The following is a 12,098-nucleotide window of genomic DNA, read 5'->3' as shown; positions in this document are numbered from 1 at the left end:
ACAGGATGACAGACAGAAACACATGCTGGGGGTCTCCTTTCAGAGTTATATAAATAGCGATGTCCTTCTGCTTCACTTTTATCGCCTTATTTTATACACACTTATACACCATTTAATGCAAGTTCAGGTAATACTTGCGCGACTTTAAAATGCTTCGTTTAATTTCTGATTACACAATAGTTGCAGGGGAAAAAATTAAAGTGTATGATTTACTTATTTAGGTCTGGTTCCGTTTAACATAAAGAACAGATTAAACAAATAATAATTATTACAAAAACAACAGAAAACAAACGCATTAGGTGAGGTAAAAGAACACGTTTAATGTTCTGAGATAATTTGTATTTTAACCAATAGGGGGCAACACAAAATACAGTTAGCTTCCGTTTTGACAGCGAGAGGCATGATGGGAGATGTAGTGTGATTGTCTCCCATATAAAACAACATGAACTCCATTCGTCTTCCTCTTTACTAAGCGAGCCTGGGCGAGGTAAGTTCGTCCTGGTTTATTAAGCTTGACATCCACACATTTTTGACTTCCATCCGAAGTATACTTGGTATTTAATAGTGGATAAAGTAAACTAAAACGTATATCTTATATTTCTTAGCTCTTTGATGGCATTTGAGAAATGTATCCTCGTGGAAGCTAACGCTAGTTCTTCTCCCCAAACAACGTGGTGCGCTTCGGAAGCGGCCTTGTCTGGATGGCGAAGCCATGTTTTAGCAAATGTTTTATTTCTCCCAATAAACTCTAACCTATTTGCACACTTTAAAGCATTTAGTCCTATAAATCCGCCGATATTCTTTATAAGCCAGTTAATGCGTATAGTTAAAGTATGCGCACTTAAATCACCAAGTACTCGTAGTGTCATCACGAAGCCAGTTGCTAATTAAATGTAAATTGTATACATTTTAAACTTAATTGAAAGGTGATGAGGGAATTGTTTTAATAAAATGGCTATTTTGAATTACTTCTACCACTAGACTGAAAGTAGTTTTAGTTTATATCACTGAAATGCCAGTGGTGTTTTTGAGACTATTTTCAGCTAATTGAATGATGCATAATTATTCCAAGCTCCAATCTGACTAAACTAATCAAATTTAAGTGGGAAATAAAATAACTACAGCTTTTTATAGGCTTAAATAGTAAGCATACTGTAATTATACTTTGACAAACTTGAGGTTATCTGAATAAAATCCCATTTATCCATAATGCATGTTCCTTATACTATAAAAGTAAACTGTTTAGTTTTTGAAATGTATTTTCTGAGCCCCTTTTTTTTAAAACTAGTTTGCAAAAGTGCTCCAGCTTCATATCACTGAGACCACTTTTCTCTAAATGAGGCCTGTCTGTTTAAATGCAGAGGTTTGACATTCATAGTTTTTAGTTATCCTCTGAAAATGTGTTGCATTATTCATGACCATTTGCAACCACATTTACAAAATTACAATTATTTAAAACAGTTGTATGTTTTCTATGCATATATATGACATTGACAGATGGTACCTGAAATACTGACTCGCTACATGCATCTTTAGTACCTATACAGATGAACAAAGTAGTAAAGTTTAAATTATTGTAGAGAGAAGAGCATATTCTGTATGGAGAAGTTTGATACCATCCTGTTAAACTAACTTCCAATTGCAATTCCACCTTTCATGGGTTTACAACATGCAAGTTGGATAGCTTGCACTGACAATTGAAACTCACCATTGGCTGAATGTGTGGAAAGTTGGAATAAATCAGCTTTTTAGATGAGTAAATCAAGTTTTGATGTTCCATACAAAGCTAGTTGACTTTGACAGAACTTGTTTTGATCAAATTGTTTGCTGTGGACTAATGTTTCTGTCTTCTCTCTGTAGGCGCTGTAAGCAACCATGCCCGTTGCCAGAAGTTGGGTTTGTCGCAAGACCTATGTTACTCCTCGCCGTCCGTTCGAGAAGTCTCGTCTCGACCAGGAGTTAAAGCTTATTGGTAGGCTTGGTTCAGTCTCACTATAATTAGGTTGAGTTCTCATTTGTTTGTTTTAACAGTCATTAATTTTCTCTGCAGGCGAGTATGGTCTGAGGAACAAGCGTGAGGTGTGGAGGGTCAAGTTTACCCTGGCTAAGATCCGTAAGGCTGCCAGAGAGCTTCTCACTCTGGACGAGAAGGACCCCAAGCGTCTGTTTGAAGGTATGAGATGCAGCTAACGGTGGTTCCCAACCCTGGTCTCTCAGGACCCATGCATGTTTTAGATAATTCTTTTCCAGTGCACCAGATTCACTTTTGGACTCATCTGCGATCAAGTGCTGCAGAGGCCTGTTAATCATACATTCTTTTCTGGTGGATTGAATGGGGAAATGCCTAAAACATGCAGTACAGGAGTGCCTGAGGAACACTTTTGGGAACACCTTGCTTAGAAGAAGTTGGAGTTTGGCCGATGATTTAACTCTAAATAGTCAGACTTAACTGTGGTGTCAAGAATTCCTCGTCAATGAGGCCATTTTTGGTGCTGTATCAAAATCATTAGCTCTTAGTGTCTCATTTTAAATGTAAGCATTTTTTCCCCGCCAGGTAATGCCTTGCTCAGGCGTCTGGTGAGGATTGGTGTGCTGGATGAGGGTAAGATGAAGCTCGATTATATCCTGGGCCTGAAGGTTGAGGATTTCTTGGAGAGGAGGCTGCAGACTCAGGTCTTCAAGCTCGGACTTGCCAAGAGTATCCACCATGCCCGTGTCCTGATCCGCCAGAGGCACATTCGGTAAGTTTTAGGACAACTGAAAGACTTGATCTAACCACAGCAGGGTCTGAAAAGTTTTTTGAGAAACTTTTTCGCTGCTTCCTCTTTCATCAGAGGACCCCCATGCTGTAGCACTCTGCGTTGAGAGCACTTAATCATTTCAGCAAGGTCAATTCGGTATCAAAGCCGTATACCTTGTCAGTAGTTATTGCCCAGAGCCAATCCTGCCATCTGTGGGCTCAGGATGCTCCAATATGTGGTGGCGGCTGTGAGGTAAGGTGTGGGGGATTGCACCTCGGGCAATTGTGCTACTCACTGCACCATCAATTATGAGCTACTGAACACTCAGGCTGATGATTTAAGATTTGTATTCAGATTTTCTGTGGTGTCAAGAATTCCTCGTCAATGAAGCCTGATCTACATTTACAGTAGTGTCAATTCTAAAGACTATGGATGAAAATATGGATAGATTAACAGATGTAGGGTTAAAAATGTTTCAATATAATGAATGTGAAATATATAATTAGATAAAAAAAGAAACTTAAGAATTGGTAAACTGCAGGATTTTATTTTCTGCTTTATTCATACAAATTGAATACATTTATTTTCAGATGGAACAACTTTTGGAAAGGGTATACGAGTAAAATGTGGGAGGCTATTTGTTCCAAAACATGTTAAGTTGATCTATAAAACAGAATTACTGATGCAGATAACTAATGTTTCAAAAACTGACAGATAATTATAATATAATTCTTATTGACAAAAACCGACCCGAGCAGATTTGTGATTTTTTATAGTCCCTATTGGTGATGGTGGTTATATTTTTGATAACTGAATCATTGATGTTTTGAAAGTTCTCAACTCTTTGTATTGTCTTTGCAGTGTGCGCAAACAGGTGGTGAACATCCCCTCCTTTGTGGTTCGCCTGGACAGTCAGAAGCACATCGACTTCTCCCTGAGGTCACCATACGGTGGTGGACGTCCTGGCCGCGTCAAGAGAAAGAACGCCAAGAAGGGTCAGGGTGGAGCTGGAGGAGCTGACGACGAGGAGGAAGATTAAGAAGGATGTGGTCCAGGAAGTGTTATATGTGCTTCCTGTTCTGTTAAATTCTTAATAAAAAAATGGGTTGAACCAAAGAACTGTGCTGTTTGTTTTAATTTCATGTTAACTAAAATTAAATGTGGTCCCTGTTATTTTTTCTTATGTTTTATGAATGAAAGTAGTGTAACTGGACAATTTAAATGGATAAAAACATGATACAAATATGAACCATTGGGTAGACTGAGCTGTGGGGGTTTTGTATAAAATGACCCTAGTACTTATTTTATAGTTTTTAAATTGTATAAACAAGAACAGTAGATGCTCTAAAACAAAATCTTGAAACCATTTTTATTTTATATACATTTTTAAATTCTACAAACAAGAACATTAGATGCTCTAAAACAAATCTTAACTATTTTGCAAACACCCCTGTAATCAGAATGGTGTAGTCCAGATGTGACGTCTTCTGCTCCATCAAATTAAAAAAAAGCCTTTCAAATATCCTATTTTAAACCCGGAAGTGAAATCTTTCACCGGTCAGGTGTGAGAGGAACATCAAGTTCGGCGTTGGAGCGAAGATAGTGGTGTCCTACCGTTTGTCCACATATCTTCATGAATGTAAGTATCTAAATGCTACAGCTCTGCTAACAGCATGTCAAGTCGTATGCAACTTCTAACCGTTACGCAGCAATGCTTTTGATTATTCACGAACATAAACGGCTAAGTATTTAAAATAACTAAACACTAGTCTCGGCAGGATTTTTTAACCATTACAGACTAATATTAACCACGTAGCTGTTTGCTACAAACCCAGAAACCTTTTATCACGCGTTAATTGACCAGCTACAAACGGTTAAGATAATTAAGGAGTCCTGTATTTGTAGAAGTCACGTATTTGTTTCCAGGAAGACCCTAAATCCGGAAAGTTTAAGCTTCATTCTGGGACCAACTGCTTTAAAATGCGTTGATCTGTTGCCACAACAGTTTGCAGAGGGAGCATTCAGGTTGGAGCAAGCCCTGAAACCATAGGAGCACATGTTGAAGCTGGCATTCCTTTAAACGGACAGTGTTTGCTTCAGGGTACATTCAGGTTCTACATTAAAATCCATCATAACTAGGAGAAAAATAAACAAAATTTACCCACATTAATAAAGGTACTATGGCACATCGAATCTCTTAAAATGGACACGTTATTGTGAAATGAATGGATGATAGTCATTAATTTTCTACTATAGAAGTGCTGCATAATGTAATATTGGGGTTTAATAGAGGCTAATTATGCAGCTCCACCTAAAAGCAATCAAATGTAAATCTATGTATATACAGCTGGAATCATGCTTTTTAAATACTGACATTTGTTTACTCAGAAGAACCTCGGGTGTGTTTTACTACAACTTCCAAGGCAGTTTTTCTCCTGGCCTAAAATTTAAGGAATAATTGCAGGTAGTATGAGACAGAGCTGCAAAAATTACATCACTGTTGGACAATGTCTGTCATTGTTTTTGAAGAGTTGAAAAAAGCTGAGGATATAAAGCATAAAACGTGTATATGCTACACTTCCTAGAATAAGGTGCATTTACTCAAAACACTATAGTGTATCTGTATACGCTGCGTTTTTGGCCTTAATCATAAGGTACTGAGATCAAACTGTCAAATCAGTGGTGTGTTTGACCTGCTTCTCCTTGTGAGCTGGTAAAGTGTTAAACTGATGTGTTTCCCCATCAGCAGGAAGATGACTGGAGAAGAGCTAGTGTATTTGGGCGTCCTTGCTGCCACCATCCCTGTTGGATTTCTCTTTCGTTACCTCAGTGAGTATTTTGCATAACTTCCCACAGGGAAAATAAAAATAAATTAAGTTCGAACAACATCAATAGTTTCGTTGTTTTCTTTGGTACTGGTTAGATCTCGTTTGTCAGAGCCTCTTTCTTCCTCATTTGTTGTATTTATTTCCTGAAGGTGTTCATTTTGAGACTGGAAATGATCACAATAGATAAACTGTCACCATTTGCAGTTGTAGGACCTTGTATCTCTGAAGTTAAATGGAGAAATTAACTAGATGAACTTTAGATACATTTTTTGGTATCTTTTTTTCTAATGATCTTACTTTATAAACCTACATTTTAAGTGTCTCATTAATCCTTCATCTATGCTTTATCACCCTCGTCTGTTTAGCAGTACTCTATTTATATTCCTCCATCCCCTCAGTTCTTCCTTGTCTACTACACGTCTGTCAGTCACTAGAATAGATATGCAAAGTACAGCTTTGATATAAAGAATTTACAGAGATAATGTCAGCAGTGGGTTTTTCCTGTTTTTGTAATGTGTGGCCCTTTTATTTACAGTTTTTTTTAATGCCGCCCTTTAGATTTAAAGTTCTATTTTTTTCTATCAGTAAAACAGTTTTTTGCCTTTGCTTCAGGTCCGCCTGTGAAGCAGGTGACGGCTCTTCTTCTGGGCCTGTCCATCACCATCGCCCTGTGTCACATCCATACACTGCACTCCCTGGTGACAGTGATAGGAACATGGATCATCATCAAGAGCAGCTGGCGGTGAGTGATCTTTACCATCTTTGCATCTTTAAGGTGCAAGAACAGTTTTAAATGATTGTGTCTCAGCTGTTGGGTATGGGAAATGTTTTTTTTTTGCCACAGATTAGAACATACTTTAATCTGACGGCATTTTTGCTTTTTGTTTAATACTGGCCAGCAGCGAATAGTGACCAAAATAAAGGATTGTAAAAATTTTTTGTAGTTGTAGAATAATCTTACAGTGGTTTACCTCTCTGCAACTACACTATATGTGTTCACTTTCTCTACTTTCTCTACTACAAATATGCTGTCTTTTTCAGTATTCCTAAAACCGCAGATTAGAAATAACATTATGACCACTTTCCTAAAGAGGTGTAAGCCTAATATTTCCTACCAAAGCTCTTGCCTGATATGTAGTGATTTAAGACACCGAATATGAGCAGCAGATAACTCAAGTACCTGCGAGTTAAGGCCTCTATGGATTAGACTTTTTGCCAATTATTTCCCACAGATTCTTGATTGAATATAGATCTGGGTTTTTAGAAGCAAAGCTTTCATCTCAAACACATTGTTTTTCTCTGCGGCCCATCCCTGCTCCTTTTTAACATGCTAATAAAAGCTCTTCACAGCCTTAAACACTTAGATTTGACGTATGTGTCAAAATAACCTTGGGATTAGAGAACCCAAAGTTTATTGACCTTACATCATACTGGCTGTATCCGAATGTCTGCCATTTTAGAGGAGTGTCCGAATGTGTAGTGATTTAAAGAGTGGTGGACTAAAAATGTCCCATTCTGCACCTTGAAATGTAGTGTGCATCCATGGTGTGAAAACCATAGACATGATATAACAATAGACCCCGCATTGACAGTCACGGCACAGAAATTACAGGCACCATCTTGGGGAGGTTGACTTGCTACGCTAACCTGCTGGTTTAGGCAGAACAGAAGAAGGATGCCTCAGCACTGTGAGGCATATTTTTGTTTGAATCGACAAAGTGTTGACATCATGGCACAAGGGATGACTTCGTGATGGCATCAGAGCTTTGTAAGACATTGCTGAATAAATAGTATATATACACTACATATATTTCTGTATATATATGTATATATATATATATATATATATAATCCCTTTATTGTCTCACAATGGATAAATTGTTGTTTTACGGTAGCAAACAAATGTGGACCTTAAAAAGTGTATAAAAATAACAGAATAAGTGACAGTGTTAAAAACAAGAAATAAAAAAATTAAATGCTGTATTGTAGAGTGAAGGCACAACGTTAAATCCCGGCTTGCATATCCTATCAAACTAAAGAGATTACCTGCAGGTGGTCATAATTTTATGCCTGGTTTGTAAAAATGGCACTTGTCTCTTCTCATTAGGCTTGCCCCAGCATTGAGCCTCAGCTGGTCTTTTCTCTACCTCCTGTTTTTCCGACTGGTCACCAATTTTGATCTTCCCAAGCCAACACCTTTTGCCAACGCTGTCCAGCTGCTTCTCACACTGAAGGTAGTGAAGCATTTGAACATATTTGCTCCAGAAGATTCTGTATGATAACACACCGCTTTTTTCCTGACATGTCATTCCCTTGTGTTTCGTTTTGATATTTGTTTTCCTCTTAGATGGTCAGTCTTGCCAATGAGGTACACAGCTTCCACGTTGAGAAAAAGAGAGATGTGAGCTCCTTTGCTAAGTCTCCAGTCATTGGTGGTCTGTCTCAAGAACCTTCCCTCTATGACATTCTGTCCTATAGTTACTGTTATGTCGGTATAATGACCGGTAAGTCAACAGAATTGTCCTCTCTTAATTCACTTCTTTGTGTCTGCTTATATGTTTACCAGCAAAATCCTGAGTTTTGTGTGTGTGCTGATGTTGCAGCCACTGTTCATTCTCTTTTGCATGATTTATAACCAATGTCTCTCTTTGTCTTACTTTCTGCCACTTGTCCAACATTGTGAGTCCATATTGTTTAATATTATTTTTTTATATCTATATATTTCCTCGCCCCTCTTGCCTGCTTTTTTTTCCACTACCTTTTTCTCCGCTGTTTTTTTACATTCATTATCCTTCTTGCCCTTCGTATTGATCCCTCTCTTCTCACCGCCGTGTTTTCTCCTCTGTCTCATTGCTCCATCCTCCCAAAGGCCCGTTCTTCCGTTTCCAAACTTACATGGACTGGCTGAAGCAGCCGAGGCCGCTGGCTTTGCCCGGCTGGGAGCCCTGTCTGCATCGAGTGAAGATGGTCCCTGTTTTCGGGGCTCTGTTTTTGGCCGTCAACCACTATTTCCCACTTTCTTATGTACGCACAGATGAGTTCCTGGATGAGAACATTTTCTTCAGGTATTTGTTTTTTTCACTATGATGTACTTCCCAATACATCTGTTGTAGATTTGTTATATTACTGTAATAATAAACCTAAACTGGTGAAATTCAACTTGCAAATTACAAATGGAAATTAAAAATGCTCCTGATTTAATTTCTTTTATTGTCCTTGAATTATAATGATTGCATAGCAGTAGTATTTTATAGGTAAATCACACCAACAGAGGAGGATGTAATGAAGCCTGGATAACGTTTGTTTGTGAGAGAGAAATTAATAGCTTCCCTCTTTCCTTTCTCTCTATCACCAGGTTGTTCTACATGGTGGCAGTGTTCTTTGTGTTCAGAATGCGTTTCTATGCGGCGTGGTGCGGCGCTGAGGCAGGCTGCATCAGTGCCGGCCTCGGCTGCTATCCAGAAAAGGCCCTTTCCAAACCTGGAGGAGGACCCACTGTCGACTACAGGTCATTACCTCGTGTTTCTGTCAGTAATGGCCAAATTAGTACTCTGACATTCTCAAACTCTTTGTTTGGTCAAATCCAAAAACTTCTATTTATTTCATAAGGATTTAATATAAGAAACAAACACCAAGCAGTGACAAACAAGTGAAGTGGAAGGAAAAAAATTACACAGTTCTAAATTCTATCTACTGATAAAAATCTAAAAAGAGTGCATGCATATTACTCATGTCACTTTGTTGTTTACGATATATCATGATTAAATCTGCAGCTGTGTCATTTCATCTTTATAAATATAGTTTCAGTTCTTCACAGCACCATGAATACCAAGAAACAGTGATGAGGTTATTAATGGAGACCTTTAAAACAGGGTTAGGTAGGGCCTGTTTATAAATCAAGATCCATTTATATCAATAAAAGAAATACATCAGATAAAATGTTCTTTAACTCCACTGAAATTCAATCCAGAACCACATGGTATTTTTTGGGGAATGTTGACAAAAGAAAGGATTCAGCCTCCCAGCCTCTCCTGGCCAACCTAAGGAAGGTTGGTGTTAGGGCTGACCTATTTTTAAAGGTTTTTTTTTTAAAGTTTACAGTTTAAATTTAGGCTTTTCTCTCCTTCTGAGAGAGATATGTACATCAACCTGATTGGCCTTCGAGGTCTAAGGTGGGTTGGCACATGCAGACTTGTCTGCATGATGAATTTTTATGGTATTTGTCTATTGGACAGACACAGTAGAAACCATCTCGTCCCACTCTCGCCTCAGCCGTTATAAAACCGGCCAAAAATAGGACGTCCAATCAGGTTGCTACATTCAAGTTTAAGGCGAAACCAAACTAAAACCAAACTCTGGTAGGCTGGCACTGGTTGTCGCTTTGTCTAATCAGCTTTTAAAATTCTGCTTTTCCTCCATAACCACAGCGGATTTGATAGCAACAGACTAAACCTGTTTGCTACACACTATCAATCTGGCTTGCCAGGTTATTAAAATTCATCATCTGTAGGAAACCATGCTGGATGTTACACCTTTCCATGTCTAGTGATCAGGTAATATTGGACAAAAAATAATATTCCTCAGGCTTCAAACATTATTTATGATTCTGTGACTAGACTTGAAGATCAATGTTGCCCTTCATCCTGTCTGAGTAAATTTTGCCATCTTTCTAACACGGACAAATATTGTCCATGTATTAGCAGCTACAAGTTGTTCCACAAAGCTGTTTGAAGGAAGGAAGCTGAAAAGAAACCAAACCACATTTTTCTGATTTTTATTTGCAAACAAATAAAGCCACATGTATTCTTTTCCTTTTTAATTTACAATTATACACAACTTTATCTATGGAAGCTTTAAGCGCTGTATATTTTCTGCATTGTTTTAAAGATGTTTTATCCTTTCTCTTCATGAACAGTCCTGATCCAACCATAGAGGAGAGATATGACTTCAGAACCATCCAGAACATTGATTGTTACAACACTGACTTTTGTGTGAAGGTCCGACATGGCATGCGCTACTGGAACATGACTGTTCAGTGGTGGCTTCATCACTATATCTACCCAAACGCCCCCTTTAAGTCCTACGCTCTCAGGTAGGACCCCCTAGTTTGACACAATAACACACTACCTGTTTCAAATTAACAAAAAAAACGTCTTGAATAATTAGAGAAATTTTGAGAAGAAAATCTTTTTCCAGAATTGAAGCATTCAATTGTTGTAATAATTAGATAAAAAATGAGTCTATTTTTGTGTCTTCCTCAGGGCTGGATGGACCATGCTCATCAGTGCCTACTGGCATGGATTGCATGCAGGTTACTACCTCTCTTTCCTAACCATCCCGCTGTGCATCGCAGCAGAGTCTGCCATGGAGTCAGCTGTCAGAGCCAAGCTGGGTCCCAGTGGGCAAAACATCTTCGATTGGATCCACTGGTTCCTGAAGATGAGGGCCTACGACTACATGTGCATGGGGTTCGTTCTGCTGAAGGCGTCCGACACCATCAACTACTGGACGTCCATCTACTTCACCATGCATGTCATTGCCGTTGGCTGCATAATAGTGGGCAAGGTCTTAAAGGGGGGGAGGAGAGAGGGAAGGAGGGGGGAGAAGGAGCAGACAAGTGAGGGGGGGAAGACTGAAGATGTGAAGGAGAAAAATGGACAGAAAACAGAGTGAATTGAGGACAAAAAAGGACTGGTTTTAGCCTTTTGGAGATCAGAGTGCGTGATCCTTTGAGTTCTGATTCTGCCACTAAACATGATCCAAGATGATTTCTTCTTAGAAAAGTGTATTTTATTTAAAAAAGCAGTTATGAGTGTCATTTGTGAAATCCTGTAAAAAAAAAAAAAAAAAAAACTACTAAAGTTGTTTTTGTTTGATTCCCACAAAATTCAGGGAATCTCTGGAGAGAAACTGGAAAAGTGAATGTTGCTTTTTATGTTGTTGAATGTATGTACGGTTGGAGGATCTTATTTTACACAAATAGAGTTGAACATGATGACCAAAAGTTCAGACGTGGCTTTAGGAATATGTCAAATCAAAATGTAGAGGCAGGTTGTTAAAAACGACATTAAAAATAATTTAAATCCTTTTAATATTTTTAAGACACATGCTCTTTAAGAATGGACATATTTTTTGTTAGAAGTAGCACTTAAGAAAACGTCTCCCCTCACATTAGGACTGTATTCCTGTTAAGTTGTACCTCTATCTTTTTGCATTAAGCAAGTGTTGAATATCATTTTCTGCTCATTAACCTCTGCAATGCTGTGAATTCAAATAGTTTGTATAGAGGGGTTTATTTTACTTCTCTTTGCTGGTAGGATTTTGGATCAAATCACTAACATATTTGCTGTCACCTCTGCAACAGTGTTGTGACCTGTCATAGCGCACATTATAAAACTAAACTAAAGTTCATTTACTGCCTAAATATCTGCACTGCATTCAGGGTTGGGACCAAACATTTAAAAGTTTTTTTAGATAAATGTATGTTACACTGCCAAGTGATTTATAATTTCCAATGGGAGAAGTTAAA

The 12,098-nt window shown here is 38.2% G+C and overlaps 2 protein-coding genes across 3 annotated transcripts; both read left to right on the top strand.

Annotated features, from left to right (window-relative positions):
- Positions 1 to 464: 464 nt before the first annotated feature.
- rps9 (ribosomal protein S9) lies at positions 465 to 3,857 on the top strand. The gene is made up of 5 exons (XM_015381142.1): positions 465 to 487; positions 1,861 to 1,972; positions 2,051 to 2,173; positions 2,555 to 2,741; positions 3,603 to 3,857. The coding sequence occupies exons 2-5, from the start codon at positions 1,876 to 1,878 to the stop codon at positions 3,778 to 3,780; spliced, it is 585 nt and encodes a 194-aa protein (XP_015236628.1). The 5' UTR covers positions 465 to 487; positions 1,861 to 1,875; the 3' UTR covers positions 3,781 to 3,857.
- A 388-nt stretch (positions 3,858 to 4,245) lies between these two features.
- Positions 4,246 to 11,411, top strand: mboat7 (membrane bound O-acyltransferase domain containing 7). Of its 2 annotated transcripts, none has more exons than XM_015381151.1 (9): positions 4,246 to 4,380; positions 5,488 to 5,570; positions 6,182 to 6,311; positions 7,677 to 7,803; positions 7,917 to 8,073; positions 8,439 to 8,634; positions 8,925 to 9,077; positions 10,485 to 10,661; positions 10,831 to 11,411. In XM_015381151.1, the coding sequence occupies exons 2-9, from the start codon at positions 5,495 to 5,497 to the stop codon at positions 11,240 to 11,242; spliced, it is 1,428 nt and encodes a 475-aa protein (XP_015236637.1). In that variant the 5' UTR covers positions 4,246 to 4,380; positions 5,488 to 5,494; the 3' UTR covers positions 11,243 to 11,411. The 2 variants fall into 2 exon arrangements, with proteins under 2 accessions (XP_015236637.1, XP_015236636.1); XM_015381150.1 differs by having other exon boundaries at positions 4,311 to 4,380; positions 5,491 to 5,570.
- The last annotated feature ends 687 nt before the right edge of the window (positions 11,412 to 12,098 follow it).

Source organism: Cyprinodon variegatus, unplaced genomic scaffold, assembly GCF_000732505.1.
Source record: "Cyprinodon variegatus isolate N-32 unplaced genomic scaffold, C_variegatus-1.0 Scaffold229, whole genome shotgun sequence".
NCBI classification, from domain to species: Eukaryota; Metazoa; Chordata; class Actinopteri; order Cyprinodontiformes; family Cyprinodontidae; genus Cyprinodon; species Cyprinodon variegatus.
Note: the sequence above shows the minus strand (reverse complement) of the source record. Positions and strands in the feature narration are given on the sequence as shown.